This window comes from Brachyhypopomus gauderio, chromosome 4 (assembly GCF_052324685.1).
Source record: "Brachyhypopomus gauderio isolate BG-103 chromosome 4, BGAUD_0.2, whole genome shotgun sequence".
Classification (NCBI taxonomy): domain Eukaryota; kingdom Metazoa; phylum Chordata; class Actinopteri; order Gymnotiformes; family Hypopomidae; genus Brachyhypopomus; species Brachyhypopomus gauderio.
In genome coordinates this window covers 34635352-34655206 of record NC_135214.1, presented here as the reverse complement: position 1 = coordinate 34655206, position 19855 = coordinate 34635352, and the positions used below count along the sequence as shown (strand labels likewise).

The 19855-nt window shown below is 44.3% G+C and overlaps 1 protein-coding gene across 6 annotated transcripts in view; it reads right to left on the bottom strand.

The window, feature by feature from the left end:
- Window positions 1–12457, bottom strand: part of nfic (nuclear factor I/C) — a 107697-nt gene extending 95240 nt beyond the window's left edge. Inside the window, exon 1 of one of the 6 annotated variants that reach the window (XM_077004261.1) lies at window positions 12317–12457. In XM_077004261.1, the coding sequence (XP_076860376.1) occupies window positions 12317–12319 (3 nt within the window). In that variant the 5' untranslated portion in view covers window positions 12320–12457. Of the gene's footprint in view, window positions 1–5321; window positions 5379–9693; window positions 10418–12229 lie in introns of those variants that run through there. The other 5 variants (XM_077004260.1, XM_077004263.1, XM_077004259.1 and 2 more) reach the window with 5 other exon arrangements.
- Window positions 12458–19855: the final 7398 nt, after the last annotated feature.

Below are 19855 nucleotides of genomic sequence, written 5' to 3'. Positions count from 1 at the left end.
CCAGGCCACCACCCGGGTCTCCGCAGAGACACTTCACAAGTCTTACAATGCAAGTGGTGGTGACCTGAGCAGGTGGAAGCAATAACCTCTGTTTATCTTAAAGGCGAAGTCATATTTTCTGGTTAATCATACACACAAACCTCTGAATCACACCCCCTCCCAGCACAGCACAGTGGCCCGAAACACAGAAATCTTACATAACCTCACAAAAGCATTTCATTCATAGCTCTGTGACTTGGACAAATCTTGCAAAAGTGCTTCTTCTTGCCTTTCCAAACACTATCCCTCAAACTGCCGTTAGCGAGTCTTTATACTCTCTAGTATCAGCGCACATTCAAAGACCTCAAAGTAGTTTATGCAGGAAATTAAACAGCTCAATAAGTAATGGATTAAATTGTGAGGCAACAATAGTGCGTCAGTGTGAAGACGTAGCAGGAGCGGCGAGGTGAGGCGAGGCAGCTGCCCTAGATCTGCGCACGCGGCACCAGAGTCAGATCAGGTCACAGCCCAACGCTGACGTGTCCGCCATTCGCAGTGCTGCGCTGGCTCCCACTCTAATTCTTAGAGATCTCTGTCTGGGCCTGTAGTGTGTGCTCACACACACACACACACACACACACACACACACACACACACACACACACACACACACACACACACACACACATACACACACACACACACAAACACACACCCCTGAGCCCCATAGCTTCTTCCCTACATGCTCTCCATGCCTTTCAGCTCTGACGTCTGTTGATCTGTGCCAACATGTGTGTGTGTGTGTGTGTGTGTGTGTGTGTGTGTGTGTGTGTGTGTGTGTGTGTGTGTGTGTGTGTGTGTGCTATAGGATGAGAGGACAGTATGAGCTGTGTGAGAGAGTAAGATGCTCTCGAAGTGTCACCATAAAACCCAAATGCCCCGTGAAGCACAGATGAATAGACACACTGTGCTCTGTCCTGGGGCATTTCTACCTCTCCCACATTCATAGCAGGATGAGAGAGTGAACAACATGAGCACAGCGAAAAAAAGGGAGAAGTAAGTCAACAAAATGAAAGACAGGGAGAGAGGGAGAGAACGAAAGAGAGAGGGAGGGAGGCAGAGAGAGGGAGAGAAAGGGGTTGAGTGGAGGATCCATTGTGGGTGTGTTTGTATATGTGTGTGTGTGTGTGTGAGAGAGAGAGAGAGAGAGAGAGAGAGATAGAGGGGGAGCGAGAGAGAGAGAGAGAGACAGATAGAGTGAGAGGGAGGGAGAGAGGGAGAGAAAGGCAGAGAGGGAAAGAGAGTGCTTAGGAAAGGATGATAATCTAAGCACTATAGTCCAACTGGAGATATGATTCGTCTATAATTACCTCTGACCTCAGACCACCTCAGCCCTCTCTCAAACAGTCCAATCAGTTACCGATTGGGGGAAAACTATGATTTATCAAACGTCGTCGTCACAATCAACCCTTCAGGGAAGAGTGTGTTTGTGTTGAGTGAAGAGAGAAGCAGCATTTAGAACACTTGTGTTGTGATGGCGTGCTCCTTAGAGAGAGAGAGACAGAGAGAGAGAGAGAGAGACAGACAGACAGAGAGGGAGGACTAACTCTGTATTTAAAGCAGCTTCATTTGCATGGTTGCATTATGATGCAATGTCAATGCATTTTAAGTCTTAGTTAATTTGAATACTTTATAATAAGAAGTAACATATATAGTATATGTATTTGTTAACCTAAAATTAAGTAAAATAGGACAATAGTGACCCTCACATAAATGCATATACATGCACACACCAGCCACTTTACATAGATAACACCTATACCCCCTGGACACATAGCCAATATGCACAAAATACAAAATAAACTGCATATAATTTGCTAATTAGCAGCTATGAAATTAAACAACTTCAGGTAAAAAAGCAAGTGCCAGCCTGCACTAGCAGATGCCCTTCTGCCTCTCCTGAAAATATTATCCCAAGTATGTCATCAAGAAGTTCACTGCCAGTTCAGTCAAAGACGGGGATGTTCCACTTTGTGTTTCTCAAAATACCTACGATATGTTTGCATTTGTATCAGTGTAAGGAAAAGTGCGGTTACCACCTGGTCGACCCGCACACCGGTTACTTAACCCTTCTCTCCTGTGCCTGCACCTCCGCACCTGCGGACACTAACCTCCACGACGTATCACGCGCTGATGTTGACATATTAGAGGCTCGGCTAAGGGACGAGTGTTTGTTCATAATGCTTTTCTGTCACACTCTCCTTTTGAGGAAGGGATTACACTACATAAACGTTTTAATGTTTACTTAAGTTTCCAACGATGACATTCAATACTCTGGAGGCGGCGACATGGAGTCGGTTAATACGCCTGAAGTCCTCGGGTCTCGGATAAAGAGACGGTGTTTTTAACGCACATCAACATGAGCGGGCGACTGAGAGTGCAGGTATGCAACAGGTTTCAGGCTATTTCAAGTTCGAGCAAAACCAAATTAAACCCAGAGCGAGTCAGCTGAACAATGAACAATGCAGAGAAGCCCCAGCGCTTCTGCTTTAGAACTGTGTGAACTCTCTTGCTGTGACTTTTTAAATCTATCAGACACTTTACTTTGCAAAAGGAGGCTGTGTCCCAACTTGCACCTAACATATGGCGGAGTGTGGGGGGGGGGGGGGTGTTTTACATGAAAAAACTAAGGTTGACCCCCCACCCCCCCAAGAACGCACAAATTATTCACATTTCACAATATATCAGAAATATATTGCAATATTCTAATTTCTGTATAGTATTTCTGTATATATTTCTGTAAATATCTACTGTATAGCACAAAATATATTACATAGTATGCAATACATAGTTTATTTTTCCACGGGCCTAGACACTGCTGGCCTGGTTCAGTAATCCAGAGTACTGCCAGACAGGCTGTTCAACCATGACACTAGCATGAAGGACACCTGGTCCTCTCCACCCGGCGTGGCCGGCGGTCCTGCGTGGGGAAGGTCCCCTCCAGCACAAAGCCCAGCTGGGTCCCCGGGGCGCCGCCCCCCCACAACACACCGTAGCAGTGGGAGGGAAGAGGACCTGCCGCTTATTTTGCAGTACTGGAGAATCTACATTACAGAACGAACTGCGACCCAGATAACCCCCCCCCCCCCCCCCCCCCCCCAACACACACACACACACACACACACACACACACACACACACAAGGACAGGAGGATATGCACATATGCAGAGTTAAGTGGCCTAGTGGCCCTGCAATGCTGCACAATTCCAACATACTGCGCTGTTCATACAGGATAAAACACACCAAATGTCACAGAATCAAGACTTCCACAATGATGAGCTGCAGTCTGTAGGAATGACCAGCTAAGACTCTACAACCACGGCGAGACCTTTAGCAGACATTCCCTAAACCTCACAAGAAAGGACCAAGATCTGGTGTGCTGGTGAAGCCCAGATACCACGTATGAAATGCTTCTGCCAGAGATAGTTATTAGATATTATAGATATATAGATATTATTCTTATCAATAGTGTGATTGGGACTGCAGCCCCCCGACCCTGAGATGGGCCCCTGAGGTCACATGATCACAGCTCACTGGACGGTCTACAGCTTTGACCTGGAGGTGCTGGTTCCTGGTCTCACAAAGCAGAAAACATCAATTACAGCATTTTATCCTTAGTGGAGGCTACAGCTAAACAGCCATTATGCACTTCTTTACACGGCCTGTTAAAGAACGATTAAGAGACTGAAGACTGACCGTGTTTGTGTTTTCTAACTGTACTGTTGGGGACTGTAATCCCTTCTCAGCTCAGTCTGCATAGGCCATTTGTGAGCGCATTCAACTTCAAAACAATTCATACCAAAAACTTTTCTAATCTTCAAACCTGTGAAACTAAGTTTTAACAGCGTGATTCTGCGGTACCATCCTGAGGGACCGTCGCAGACAGCACCGTGATGCCGGCGCTCCGAGGACTGCGGCTGGTTGGGTCACGAGGTGCTCCTCAACACAGGTGTGAGTGGAGGCACCCACGCGAGCGGCAGATCTCGCTCTGTTCATCACCTCTGTCCCACTGCCCTCTGAGGAACATCTCACAGGATGTCTCGGTGCGTATGAATCCGTAAGTGGTGAAACAGAATCACAGAACCTCCTAAACTTTCTGAGAACTTAATTTTGGCAATGACACGAATGAACCAGTGTATATTGTTTTTCACCTTGCATATATAAATTGTCATTTATAAAATGCATATATAAAATGTAAATTTAATATAGCTTCTCCTCCCCTCCACAATATTGTTGACAGTGAGGGCTGCAAACTGCAGCATTGTCTGTGAGACTAGCAGACATGTCTGATAAACCACAGTGCAGTCTCGAAGCAGTGAGACGGAAAACACACACTGTTTTTCTTCGGCATTTACTCATGTTGCAAAAACAAACAGTTCAGAAATGAACGGCGGTGTTTGTTTTTGATTTTTTTTTTATCATTGCAAACATAGAAAATGTAAAGAGAAAAACAGTATAAAACCTTTAACACAAGTTCAAATGAGGATATATATATATATATATTTTTTTTTTTACTTCGGATAACAGATCCTCACTTGAAGCATTTGTTACCAAACAGCAGAGACAAGTACAAATATTTTCAAAAATAATCGCATTTGGAAATGTTTGTCATGGACTGTCAAGCCTGCGATCTCGTCCTACGCGCCTCCCGGTAACAGGAGCCGCTGCAGGGGGGCGGGAGGGTGGGCAGGAGCCAATGGCTGAGGAGCAGAGGTGAGTTTGCAGAGCGTTTGAATAAACAGCCCTGCTGGACCCTGCCACGCCAGCACCTGGCTGTTTGACGGGCGTCATGCCGGAGCCCCAGACGGCCCTCACAGCGGAGCTGGGCTCCCGCCCACGTCCCAGACTCCTCCCGCCATCAGTCCCCAGCCCTCCGGCCTGTGCAAGCACGGCACGGGACCCACGGGCAAAATCCCACAGCTCTGCACGCGTACACTGACCCATCAGCCCAGAGGATTCTCCTCGTCTCTCACGCTGCGGAAGCTGGGAGCTCAGATGGAGGTTTCAGGTGCACTAGTGCGGACCACGGCCGCCGCTCTGTTCCAAATACACAATCGGGCTGTTACGCGGGTCTTTTAGCCGCACCCCCACGTGCACCATTTAAGCCAAGAGACTCGGGGGAAGCGGTTCAGGCCATAGCCGACCACACCGCGTCCGGGTGGGGGGATCCCAAACCACCCTCCCTTCCTCCCCAAATCTCCTGGCACACACGCTCTAGATGCTGCATGCTCAGGTGCAGCCCAAATGCGCCTTTGTAATGTAAATATTTAGCGTAGCTCACCATGCTCCTGTTCCAGGGCCCCGGGTGCGATATGAAACGAAGCCAACCTTCTACAGACATCTGCAACACAGGCCACATGGAGTCCTCTGAATACACCAGGAGCCCCGGTCTTTATAACCATGGCCAGTTTTAACACACACACACACCGCCACTTCCCCAAGAGTCTTCCCTCTCCCCTCTGAGACAATCCCACAGCCATGAGGGCGAAAACATCAAAGTTAGTCAGTGCTCTACTTAGCTTTCTGTCTTGTTTTTATTTTTTACATTCCTGACAGCTTTCTGGCATACATTTATTTATGTAAATAAATATCTGAAAGAAGAAAAAAAAGCGATCTGAGACATGACAGTTGGTTTAAGACTCAGGAGGAGCAGAGAAATCAAAATAGCTTAATGAACGTGTTGACGAGAGCTCGGGCTACTTCAACACAGCCGGGACGCTAGCACAACTCCCTCAGCCCTGTCAGAGCAAAGGGGAGACACGCACATCACACACACTCACACACGCCTGCACGCACATACACGCACTCACTCACACATGCCTACACGCACATGCACACATATACACTTACTCTCTCACACACACACACAGCAGCCTGAGAGAGTCAGCATCAGAAGAGGCGCTACAATGCCCTGGCGATCTGAGATTATCCGCAGGGACACTTCAAACGGCGAGACAGAGTGGAGAGAGACGTGAGCATTTGGACAGGGCCTAGGGAGGGACACACAGGGACACACAAGGACACAACTTCACAGAGACCAAATAAACTAACAGAAACGTAGCTGTACAACTGCTAAACTCTAGGTAAAAAAGTCAAAGTGTTCTTTGTGTTCACTTTATTGAACAATTTAAATAAATCACTGTGAACACAAATAAAATGGCCAGTGCTAATTTTTTTAATAATGGTTAAAATGACCTAAAAGCTGCTCCTTCAAGAAAGAGAAACATGCCAAAAGTACTAGCAGCAAACAGCCAGGCGCGAAAATATTCAGCTGGCCATGCGCGAGTGTGTAGCTTCCCTCTGTGAGCGGCCTCTCCGTTTCTCCCTGGCATCTCCTCCCCTGCAGGGGACTAATCGCAGCACAAACAGAATGAATCGATGAGAAATGGGGGGGGCAGCATACAGCCAACACTGGGGAATTCGAACCCGATCCACCACACTATGACTGCAGCAGAGTGGCATACACGCTCCAAACAGGGTCTGGCCAATCTCCCTGCACCAGGCCCCAACTACTTAACTGCGCTGGCAGGAAAAACACTAACATTACTGACTAAAATGCTGTTTCAGATTATGCACGAACTTAAAGGAGAAAGTCTATACACACCAGTCAAGACTCTGGCACCGTGTAAGTGGTTTTAAGATTTGTAAACTTCTAATGCCAAATTTCCTGGGATAAATATGCAGGACCTGCTTCACGACACTCTAGGCATCCGACCGCTGTGCGAAGTTTGTGGCGTGTAGAGGGTAGAGCCCTGTGACCCTGTCCCAAAAGCCCCTCAGAGCAAACTCAGCACTAATGCGGGCAAAATACCTGCATAACACAAATGCTCGTTCAACGGGAGACGTCTTACCCAAATGTGACGCTCCGCTGTGATATGTTCACTGGAGCAGTCAAAGTGGGTTATTACCAACCATCAGAGCTGGTGAGAATGAATGTATGTAAGTTTATATTTATGTAGGTATGTATGTGTATGTATTATGCATATATGAATCTATTAAACTGTACCTTTTAATCTAAAATGTTACCTCATACAATCGGATAATTGTCTACAATATAAAAGTGTGTTTATTTAGTGTGTTTCAAAGGTTACAAATGAGTCTGCTATAAAAAAAAATCTATGATGAAAAGGACCATGATATAAAAATACAGTAATTGACAAAAGAAATTGTACCTTAAAACCTCAGGAAAAAAAAGAAAAGCAACCTCTAATATATCAGTTTTATTGCTGTTCGTTGATGTAAATTTTTCACAAGGCTGGATTGTAGTGTGTGTGTGTGTGTGTGTGTGTGTGTGTGTGTGTGTGTGTAAAAAACACACTTCTCAGGATCAAGGATCCCATCTGAGGCTGGTCAGGTTGCCAGCAGGTCTGTGGTGTAGTCTGGCACACACACCCCTACTCCTCTCTTGTTCCCTCTCTCTTTCTCTCTTTTCATCTCTCTCCTTGCGTCTCCGTCTCTCTCTCTCTCTCTCTCCCTGTCTGCCATGGCACGCAGTAGGGGCACATCAGGAGAGCACGCCGCACGCCGCCCACCCCTTACTGTGCCACTCAGTAAACACACACAAGGCCAGTACTACTGCTCCCAGGACCACTGAGGGTTTATGGGCATTGAGGACACACTTCATGACACACACACACACACACACACACACACACACACACACACTAATACAGGGTGTAAATAATACACAACACATTAGAACTTAAGCTATACGATTTTTTAAGATAGAAGTTAAGAATTTAGTTACGACATAGGTGTTGCTGTAAACTACAATAACATATAGAAAATGCATAAAATTTGATTATTGTAATCATTTTAATTTTGTTACAGAGGTTAGAAAAGGCGAAGAGAAATTAAATATTGGTAGGGAGAACCTGACTAAACATTGTAACATGGAGTTTAAAGAGCAAAGTAGTGTTGAAATGTTTCGATGAAAGCTTCCAAAACAACTATCAAGTGAATATGCGATTGATCAAATAGTGGATCAGTACTGGGGTTGTAAGTGCCTCAAGCCCTTGGACTTTCCTCTCCAAATCCTTAATACAAAGCCAACTGTAATCTGGACTGGACAAAACTGACCATGACGTGAAAATGCAACTGAAAACTAGAAAAAAAAATTAAAGAAAGAAAAGAAAAGAAGAGAGAGGCCAGCATGAAAAAGTGGTGTTGATTATTGATTGTCAACACCACTGATGATATGGTGTTACGTCTCGTTCCATCTCTTCTGCAGTGCTGTTAGGTGCAGCACAGTCCATGCGGTGGGACAGCACACCGCGACGCAACTAACTCCACCAGCGTAACTCAAGACCCAACGTTATTCAAACAGCACTTTCCTGGAAATGACTGAAAGTCCTGTGCTAAGAAATTTGTACATTAACTGCACTTCTAGGAGCAAGAGAACAGGCCAGGTGACCAAATGAAAAAGTCTTCAAGCTTCTTCTTTTTTTTACTCCACATACCATTCTCAGAAATAACGGTCTACAGTGGCCTCTGAAATGAAAACATTCAAATATGACAAAATATACACCATATCTGGAAAGAATAAATCTGACTACAGCTACTGCAACGTTCATAAATGGCATTACAGACCCTGCCCTTTGCTTCATTTTTAAAGCCAGGAGTAATAGCTTATCAAATATAAAACCAAATTTGGCAAAGTCTAAAGGTTTTACTAATGCCTGAAATATTCACTTTCTGTGTAATAAATGTTCTAAACACAAAACAAAATTCTAAACATAAATCTTGTTGATTGATGTCATTAAATTCTAGTCCAAATCTCTGATGTTACAGGCCTGGTGTAGGATATTAGTGCATTAACATAATAAAAATCAAAAACTACTTTTATTAATTGAGAAAACACATTCCATTTGTGCTGTGTATGTTGCATTACGTAGCTTAAGCAACAGGTCTGATTAAAGAGTGTTATGCAGCACAATATATCTCCTTATTAAAAATAGGTCAGTGATCCAAAACACACACACGCGCGCACACACAAAAACTGGAGGGAAAAGCCTCATACGGTTACACACACCATTTCTATCAGCATTCACTGTCCTTACGTGACCTCTCAACTTTAAAACAACTCAACAAACGTAAATGAAAACAATCAATAATATTCAAATAATATGCAAATACTATAAAGTTTATCTTAACCTGGCGTGGCACAGCAAAGTAAGCTGCCGTAACTAAAGACGAAATTATTCCACACAGCCTAGAGTTAGAAAGAACTCTAAAAAAAAAAGTTATGTTTGTTTACTTGTAAATGTATTTATCGTGTTAAACTTTCCCCCCTGGTTTTACTCCAACATTGCGCCCCACACCAACCAGGCGAAACGCTTGAAAAAATACAACTCCAATAACTGTTCACTAAACTATTCACCTTCAGGTTTGCTGGAGTTGCAGTGATCATTTCACGAACAATATAGGAATAACTTCTAAATATAAAGGCAGAACTGCTGTGGGGGGAAAAGAGACAAAATCCCGCACTTAACTGCTAATAAGTGAATTATGCAAAGTAAGAGTCGTTCGCAGCTGTCCTCGCGCACCGAGCCCGGACTTTACCCGCCCTTTTCTAACCCGAACCGACCCAAGCCCGTACGAGAAACCCTGGGACGCTGGTTCTGCACAAACAAGCAAACAAACGTGGTATTTACCTGGGTCAGACAGAGAGGAGAATACATCATGTTGGAGGTGAAGCGTGTGGCTCGTTTAGTGGCAAACAACCGATCAGTTAGTGGAGCGATTCACAGTTAATCATCAGCACCATCAGAAGCGGCGCCACCATCGCCACCTCCACTCCCCGCGTTAAAATATAAACCCTCGAAAAAACAAGTTGCGCTCGAAAAAGGAAAACGTACAACGTGTGCCCAAGTTTGCGTGTGAACTAAGGTTGGCAGACGTGGAGCGTCGGGCAATCTGTTCCATTTAGGAAATGGGGGAGAAAGAATCAAAGAAGAAGAAAATGAAAAGAGGGAGGAATGAAATGACGTTATGAAAATAGCCCATCCCAAAACAGCACACAACTTAAAGAAGCAGTAACTGTGCGTCCACTGCCCAGCGACGTCCGTTTGATCCAAAATGGTCACCAAGCAATAGACTGTATCTCGGTGGCTCAGGTGCAACGCGTGTGCGACCGGATTAAAACACCAGAACGACGTTCTCGCCTCGGCACACGCGCACCGGTCTCCTCCCGCCGCGATCCGGGTTGGAGCACGGGTTAAAAAAAGTGAGCGCGCGCGCGAGAAACGCGTATTCCAAGAAAAATTACAGCAACGGCGGCGTGCTACACAACGGCGATCAGACGCACGCGGCGTGCAACACAACAGCGATCAGAGGCACGCGGCGTGTAACACAACGGCGATCAGACGCACGCGGCGTGCGACACAACAACGATCAGAGGCACGCGGACGTCGCAGCACCCAGAGCGCACGTGCATGCGCCCATTCATGACTAATGACATTAGACAAGCAACGTCCCGGTGCTCCGAGTGACAGCCACCGGCCGCGGAGTCACCCGTAGTAAACGCTGCAGTAAACGTGTCAGGCTGTCTGCACCGCATCGAATGAGACAAGTGCAGAAAGTTTTAAAACTTTACAGGCTGCTCGACAATAAAGTGGTTTAAGTTCAATGGAACAGGACGTTCAAGATCCGTCGCCCAGTGTCTTGAGGGGCTCAGGTGTCTGAATTGTTTATCCACTGGACTGAAGGGCTACTTTTGTGTTCCGATTTAAATGGGGATGGTATCCGCTAACCCAGGCGCATTTCACACTAGAATCGCAACAAATTGGTTAAGTTTGCAGGCCTATCACGTGTATAACTGCACAAACGCGAGGGGGTAATCAGAAAGCGTTGTGGAGTTTAAGACTAGAATTTGTAACAAAGTTTTTCTCTACGTAATCCAAAAACAATCAATTTGAACATAATCCACGCAAAATGTATAAAGCGGAACCCAAAAAACGGCTTACATGGCAAAAATTAATATAGGAGTTAGGAACTAATATTTATTTTACATTTCACTAATATGCACAACGGTGCACCATAGTACGCGTTATTGCGTCTGCTCATAAGAGGCATGGAAAACTTTAGCACAGCCTGCATATCCTAATTTCCTTTTAATTATTCCGAAGAACGAACTGCCCACATAAACAGCAGTAAATAAAGAATTAATCCATCGAAAGTCTCAGTGGCAAACGCGTAAATCTGCAATGCGGGCCCAACGCAAACATGTCACGTTCAGCTCCAATTCGGAGAAAAATATTAATAACTCCTGAAAGCAACGCGCAATATAAAGTTAAACTCCACGATCTACAATCCAAAGTTTCCTTCATAACAATAAAAATGAGTTGTAAACAAGGGAAGAGGAAGACAGGCACTTCCTGGACAGCTATACATAAACTGAAAATGTCCTTGCAGATCTCGAACTGGTCCAACACCTGAACCTGCAATCACACGGTTATTAACGTGTTATTCAACCTAACATCACCTCCTTCAAGTCAACACAGCAGCTGTTAAATATCAGCCAGGATAGTTGTGTAAGTCTGAAACTATGGTTGAATGGTCCGGTCCTGCTGTTCTTTAAATGAAAATGAACTGACTTTGATATTAAAGTAGTGTACTTTATCTCGTTGCCCCACGCCTAATGGACTTGGCCCTGTTTGCTATGATGCTCTCGGGTAGACGGAGGTGCGCTGTTCTTCACACAGTGAAGTTATTGTGGCCCAAACGTGGAGAGTCGCCCACGAACTGTGTGTGTGTGTGTGTGTGTGTGTGTGTGTGCTCCAGAAACGACGGCGAGGCTCCGTTTGCACGGCGCTTTAACTCCGGCTCTCTCGCCGAGATTACTTCCAGGGACGGAGCGCCTCTGTCGGTCTGTGGTTCAAATTCATGCCGGCGAGCCTGCGGCTCCGGCTGCGGCCATTTTCTCAAACTCCACGGGCGTCTGTTCGGTGGATCTGAACTTTAAACTGGGCCTCGGGGTGCCGTGGTCAGCATTCACCCGCCCTGCTTCTCTCGGGCTGGGAAACATCTAATAAGTTTCACTGCGGGACAAAAGCCAAACGCCGGGCTTCGTGCTCGCTGTCGCGTAAATACACGCCTGCGTTTTGGACCTTTCCCCACAAACCTTGAGATACGGAGTAACTGGCTCCGAACCGAGGAAGGAAAACCGAAAAACGGCGGTTCTGCCATTACCTCCATTTGACTTTAAGAGTGAACAACCCGCGATCTCTCCCGTCTCTGCTGGAACAAGGCAAATAATGATGAAATTGATCAACGTACCATGTCGAAGCGAAACTGCCAAACCCCCCCGAAAAAGTTCTGGCGTAGACGCGTTCGCGGTGCTGCACTTCAACGTCTGGCCATCTCGTCCACGCGTTTTTATTACTCCGTATCCATTTCTCTTCGCAAGGAAGTAATCCCTGGTCCTCGGATGAGGAGAATAACCCGGACACTGACCAAACGCAAACGTCCCACGCCAAGTCTGCAGCCTCGGCCCGGTCCAGATGTCCACGCTAGCAGGTACAGAAGGACAAGGCGCAGATTTGACAATATAATGCAGCGTTCACGGTGTGTGTCGGGACTGCGGTGGTCGGTGGGGATCGCAGCCCGCTGTAGTCGTTGGTGGTTAAACTACAGTGCGGAGTGTGTCTTGTATGCAGCACGGCTAGCTGTGGTGTTCAGGACGGTCAGTGCCTCTCGGTTCTCCTGCTCTTTAATATTCTCCCCTTACGACACCAGAACAAAATGCACGGCTCGTCCGGCGGGTGCTTCACGGATCTTTTAGTTGCCGATAAGAAATTGATGAAACAGGACGGAGGTGGCTTGCGTGCGTGCGTGCGAATGTGTGTGTGTGTGTGTGTGTGTGTGTGCGCGCGCGTCTATGTACACAAAGGGGCCCAAAATCAAACGCTCGTTTATGGCGTAGTTAGAATTAAAAGAATCGGCTAAAAACTAAATTAATCATTTAACACTAGCTAAATATATAATGTACTAATCAAAGACGTACACAACTGCGACGTCTTAACTAGGCTATCCAAAGTTGTTGCATGCCCCGCACGCTGCATCATTGGAAGCATTTTTTTAACCAGCATAAAGCATGTTTTTTAAATATCAGTTTTACTCTGCAGTATATATAGTGTAAAGCGACCATCGCCATTGGTTTGGCACGTTGGTACTAAAGTACCGTCGCGGCGCTCCAATAAGCTCGTTAACCGGTTATCAGAGCGGCAGAAGTTTGAATTCGGCACCGGTTAACGTTAGCTCATCGACTTACCGCTGCAGGCATGTTATTTTCCCTCTGTTTAGGTCACCTAACCTTTAATAACTTTTATGTCCATCTGGGAAAGTAAAAAAACCCACAAGAATATTATTTATTTATGACTTTATCTGATTGTTGTATGCAGCTGATGCTGAACATGATAACCGCTGACGCGTTGGAGTGACTCAGGAAAGATGATCAGACACCGTGTGTTTTAACAGTTCATCTTTAAATGATTGTTTCATAGTTGGTTTAATAATCATTGTGTAGGTACAATACGGAACAGGAGTGTTGGGAAACATCGACACCTTATGAGTCCCTAACTGATGGGGTCCGCCTGCTGAGTATGTAGGAAACGCACAAAATACTTTTGTTAACGACGTTTCTTTGATTAAGACGGAAAAAACACAAGATTTTAGTGATTAAATATATTATTGACCAACAGACCTGACATATGATTATCACCATTTAAATGCAAAGAAGCATTTTCCCCCTATTCCTAAACTTGACTGGAGTCATTTAAAAAATGGCAAAAGATTAAGTTGGATGTATTTTAGTCGATATTTCCCCCCATTTTCTGCCGAAAGTTGCTTTTCACAGAAAAAAGTTTAAGGGGGGGGGGGTATTTTGTGATTAATAGGTTACTGCTACACTGTTGGACGGGTTATAAAATTTTTTGCGAAAATTACGGGAGTGCAACGTTTTATATTTTTTTCATATTTCTCTGTCTTTTACTTATCTCGCTAAAATCCCTCAGCAGTTTACTTTGGACATCCACAAGTAACCTGAATTTATTGAAGGTTTAAGAATATCTTTTAAAACAGCCTATTGTTTTTTACTAAAAAGTAAGTTTCAAACCAAATCAGTTTCAGATTTCCTTAATCCAGATATTTGTGCAGTGGGTCGGTGGTTAATAGTCCAGCTCCTGATTAGCCTCAGTGAAGTAAACGTGTAGGCCTAATTAATGTCTACAATCTCAATTTCCGGTTGCATAATAATGAATTTGTTTCATTCTTATGTCATTTTCAAAATGAATAGGCTTCTGAGCGTTTCTGTACTATTATTATTTAGCTTAGCGAAATCTTGTGGTGGTGTTTCGTCAGCATCGTACATTTTAGATGTAGGCCTATGATATGTTTTTAAAAGGTGCTTTTATTCCTCAGAACTACGGTGGAAAGGTGTAGTAGGCCTACTGCACAGACCTGCACATTCACTCCTGATACTTCACACACAAACGTCCGTTAGGACTGTGATTCCGGCCATGTAGGATTTTAAACATGTGTCTTTTGTTAAATGTTTACTGTAAAGTGTTGATAAATAGGTCCACGGCTTTTCAGTTTGTTTTTCAAGAAACCAACGTCCACGTGATCGATTAGAGAGGCGTTTTTACATGCAAACGGACAAAATTGCCTTCCGAATAAAAAAAGAAATTGCTAAATCTAATTGTTGGAAAATAAATAAACCGTAAAATTGTCCTACAAGATTTATTATTTGTTATATTTTCCTTTTATCAGAAGGAAATTAAATATTTGAGCAGCATTCTTTATTATCTTTATTATACACAGATTTATTTATTCAGGCATGAGTCGCCTAGTGTCTACAGCCTGTACAGACTCTTTCTTCAGCATCTTGCTCTGTCGTGCCCAAATTCATTTCAGTATGAAACGTGCCATGTAGGCACTGGCCTTCGTGCCCAGCTCTGGTGGCGCAAACATGAGCATTAGGCCTGAATGCAGCAGGAACGGAGAGCACTGCAGGGTTGACTGGCCGGGCCACAGGGAGGCAGTCTCCTGTCTCCTCCTGCTCACTGGAGCACAAGGGAGTCTAATCTGGTTACGTTGGAGCAAGCACAGTTCTGGAAGCGCATCCTAGATCCCAGATCACAGATCCCAGCACAGCCAAGAGATCTGACACTTTAAGATGGATTCAAGACGGTTCCAAAATGGGGAAATCCCCTCCCCAAAAAAAAACCACTTGAGACTAAATTGAAGAAGCAATGAAATGCAAAACCACAATTCACAATGTGAGACGATGAGAGGATTTAATTTTCTTAAGACAGACAGAACCTAATCCCACACTAACATATCAAGAGCTTCTAAAAATAACATTTCTTAGCTAAAATATACATTTCATTATTTTTCTATCCCCAACTCCATGAGGTTTTATAATGATAATAAAAAAGTTAAAAACAGTTCTCTTATGGCCACGTAAAGTCTGCAGAAAAGTGAGAATACATGACTACTACTCATATTAACACTTAAAGCTTCTGCGAGGTTTTGTGAAGCTTTAATCACAGTAAGCTGCATTTAATTTAAAATGACTATTAAACGCAAAGCCATCCCTAAACACATATGGATGGGTGAGTGTTGATTAGTGAAATTAATTGCAGGGCTTGTTGGCATAACGCAATTAATGAAATGATGCATATGCATGAGGATGGTGCTGAATACATTAGCAAACGGAATCAGCATCCTTTCTCTGGATGGTTGGCAGATTGTTTAAGCACATCCACAAGGATGTGGTGAGCTGGACCAGAGTGGACACTGTCAGAGGTCATTCAGTACAGCTGTAAGGAGTCATTCAGCACTGGCCTTTGGGCTTTTACCTGGCTAAATAGCCAAATGGATGGCCACTGGACACTTTAACGTATGCTGTTTGACACATTAAACGATGGTTACAAGGCTGTGTATAACTCCATGCAAATGTGCCTTTCTGACTTTACAGCAGTCATTGGTCTCCCAACGTCTGTGGGTTCCCATATGTCCAGTAACATGACACACAAATCATAGGCACATAGAATAATATGAAGTAAATATTCATTTAGTTTTGATTATCATCACTTTATCATCAGTGCTCTTCTGGAGCACATATAATATAATTCATAATGCTGCAATTCTATTATGCAGTCATTGTCTGCACTATAGAGAATTTAATCTTTGGTTCAGATTTAGTAACAGCTGCAGAAATAAACAAACAAAATAGCAGCGCTCCAATTAGAGTTTTACACTGTGGGTATATTTCCAAACAGTAACTGCTGTGTTATTGTTTCTAATGGTCACATACACCCTCTTCTGGTCAAATCGGAGTATTGCAATACAATGAATGCTTTGCTTAATATTTCAGTGTTTTTTGTATCTTGAGTGATATATTAATTTCTGCAATGGTTAACTGAAAAGTTATATATTTTTTTATCTGCAGATAAACCTGTTTGTTTGCACCTTTCCAGGTGCCTTATGATGTAATAATGCAGTGTGGCTTCTAGAACTGCGCAAGTTCTGTTGTGGAACTCCATTACTCTTAGAGAATCAGACACGCTTGGCTCTCAGCAGTCTGCAGTACTGTGTGCAAGTTGGTGGTTGCACGGAATGAAAAACAGTGAGTCAGCAGTTCTGAAGCATCCAGCAGACGCAGAAGGCTCAGCTCTATCGAGAAGACCCAGCTCTGCCCAGAAACACCATGCAGTGGGGACTGAGGTACAGGCGCAGAAACTGAGCAACACTTTCTATGCCAGCACAGAGTCAAGACTGCAACCTCCTCTTTGCAATCTTGTTAGTAGGGAGAGACAACAGTCCCATGTGTTGGCTGGATTCTGATTATACACTCCATGGAAATAGATATGGAAACATCATATGTACTAATACACTGTCCCTAATAAATTGTAATGTTCACGTGTATATTATGACACCTGATTGTTGTCATTTTAGAAGCGACATTGTGATTGTGTGCATTGCTTGCCATGGACCCTAAACCACCACCACCATGCTTAACCACAAAGCTTCACTGCAGATCAGGAAGCCACACACATGCCAAACAATGGCAGAGAGCACACACGTGTGAGAACTGGCTCCAGCAGTGTACTGAGCACATGTGTGAGAACTGGCTCCAGCAGTGTACTGAGCACACGTGTGAGAACTGGCTCCAGCAGTGTACTGAGCACACGTGTGAGAACTGGCTCCAGCAGTGTACTGAGCACACGTGTGAGAACTGGCTCCAACAGTGTACTGAGCACACGTGTGAGAACTGGCTCCAGCAGTGTACTGAACACACGTGTGGCTTTACAGTAGCATGTTGCTCAACATAAAAACTGCCCTTTTGACACACATACCCACAAACATTGTCGAACGTCCTACACACCATATTCTAGGCTCAGATGAAGACTAAACCCATATCATCAGTGGGGTATCTTCTTTGGAAATGTGTTTTTGGTCTTGGACTAGTTTTATTCATTATTTATTGCTAAATTTTCTTCGGGATCAATAAAGTATGTATCTATCTATCTATCTATCTATCTGTCCTGTCTGTAGAACTGGAACTGAGACCCCAGTGCCCAAGTCTGCTTATTAAGAACAGCTCACTCTAGTCTGGCCCATGCAGTCTCTGTGGAGATACATTTTTGCCTGTATGTTCACTCATCTGTGAATAAGATACACACTGGAAGTCACATATGCTGTATGCAATTTTGCATTTGTTTAGACACAGTAACAAAAATATATGCATATCTCACACCACATAATATCATATATCGTGACATTTGTCATTTTGTTTTGATGTGAAGTAGATTGCGCTAATTGCAATATGCTAATCAGAACAGTCTGATAAGATAATTTTAAAAAATTAACGTCCTTGTATCTAGTCCACTAGCCAGGTATGGGATAATTAGCATGTATTGCCCTGGCCTATCAGAGTTACTCCTCAGCATGGCTTTAGCTCCTCAGTCAGCAGGTTGTCGTGGCATCTCTCTGTGAAACATTTGCATAATGCAGAGGTCTAATTTATCATGATCCGCACCCCCTCTGGGACAGGACTAATAGCTATTAGAAAATGATTACTCTGCAGTAATCTGGCAGTGATTAGGCTGTAATAAGCCAGCGTTCCTACTCCGGCTAGCAGCGAGCCCAAGGACAAGTATTAGGCACGGTTACGTTAGCAGACGCCACATCATCTTGGTCATATTCGAGAATCTGATATTAAAGCAGTTATCACTGGAAGTGAAGGAAGCACACCAATTAAAGCGTCTTGAATGAACCTGAATGGATTCTTCTCCTCTACCAGGGATGTTATGAGATGATGATATGAAATGGGTGTACATGGTAGTTCTCCAAGCACAGCTGTGTATGAGAGAACGGGATTTGGTGTGTGGGAAGGTTTTAACAAGGCTGCAGTGAGGTTGTTCTGACCCCTTGAAAGGCAGCACAATGTCATTTTTATTTATTAATGGCCTTTGCAATACTAATATCAAAGAAGCATACAGGGTGCAAAACAGCTCTTTAACAACTCAAGTTTTATGTGCATAAGCATTGTGACCTGTGTCAGCTGTTCCAGAGCAATGCTTTGAGGGCGTTTTCTTGGTGCTATGTGGGTTGCTTTGTGGGTGTTCATATTGCTCCCACAAGCACAAATATTTTCTGATCATTGTTTGGGTTCATCATGGATGAATGTTGGGTAATGACAATATTAATGCATAAATTACATATTAAGTGTAAAGTTAAGAAAAGAACTCATACTTCTGAGAACCAGTGCAAGTTCTACCTCAAATTATTCTTGCTGCAGGCATGAAAGATATAACTTTAAGCCTTCCGTAATGGTGGATAGAAGTGCATTGGTTCCCCCTAGTGGTACAGAAAACAAACACATTCGTCACGTGGTATGTGCAGTTTACATACATGTTAGTATGTATTATTCATATTTGTATAAATGTTTTTAAAACATTAAGAACATTGCTATTAAACATTGTAATCTAGGGGACATTGCTCAAAATTTTCAACTTAAAATATATTATAACACACATACAGACTGTAACATTCATTCCTCTCCATTTTGAAGCACTTTTCATTTTCTCTTCAAGGTTACAAAGCTTTGTGAAACTGAGCCATGATGGACGGTGTGTGGTTTGCTATGTGAAGCCAAGGAAAAGCCACTTCAAACCCAAAGAGAAATCCGCCACCTCACGCACACTTATCCTTTCCCAATTAGTCAAGTTTAAGAAAGCAATAGAAAAAGACACTTAATTGCGCACACTCCATCTCACCATAAGCAGGACGGTATTTAAACCATCGTAACTGGGGACAGACTGCTCAATCCACGGTGTTGACTGTGTTCGTTTTGCCTACGTCCTCTTTCAAATGTGACTAAGCTGGAGTTTCGGTAGGTTCGTGCAGCTGTGTTAGCTCTTCAACCAAGTTACAAAAAACTCACTCACTTACTCACACTCTCTCTCTCTCTCCTAATTTTAGTCTGGCTGTTCTCAGTGCTTCTGGGAATGAATTGTGTCACTTTCCAGCCGTCTGAAGTCATGGCCCTACTCCCACAACCTCATGTCTGACCCGGCTGGCTGGGCCACCCGTCGGGGAGAGGCAGGCCGAGTTTCACAGCCCTGCTGACACACCACACCGCCCTCACACGCCTGCCTCTCCCTCTCCACGGGCTCGGACAGTAAAACCGCGGCCCGTCAACTCGCCGTCCACGGCCCGGTGATGCAAGCGCGACCGCACGGTGTGTGTGCGCGTGTGCGTGCCCCAGCGCGGGAAACGCTGGCTGCAGCCGCTGTTTTTAGCGCGCGC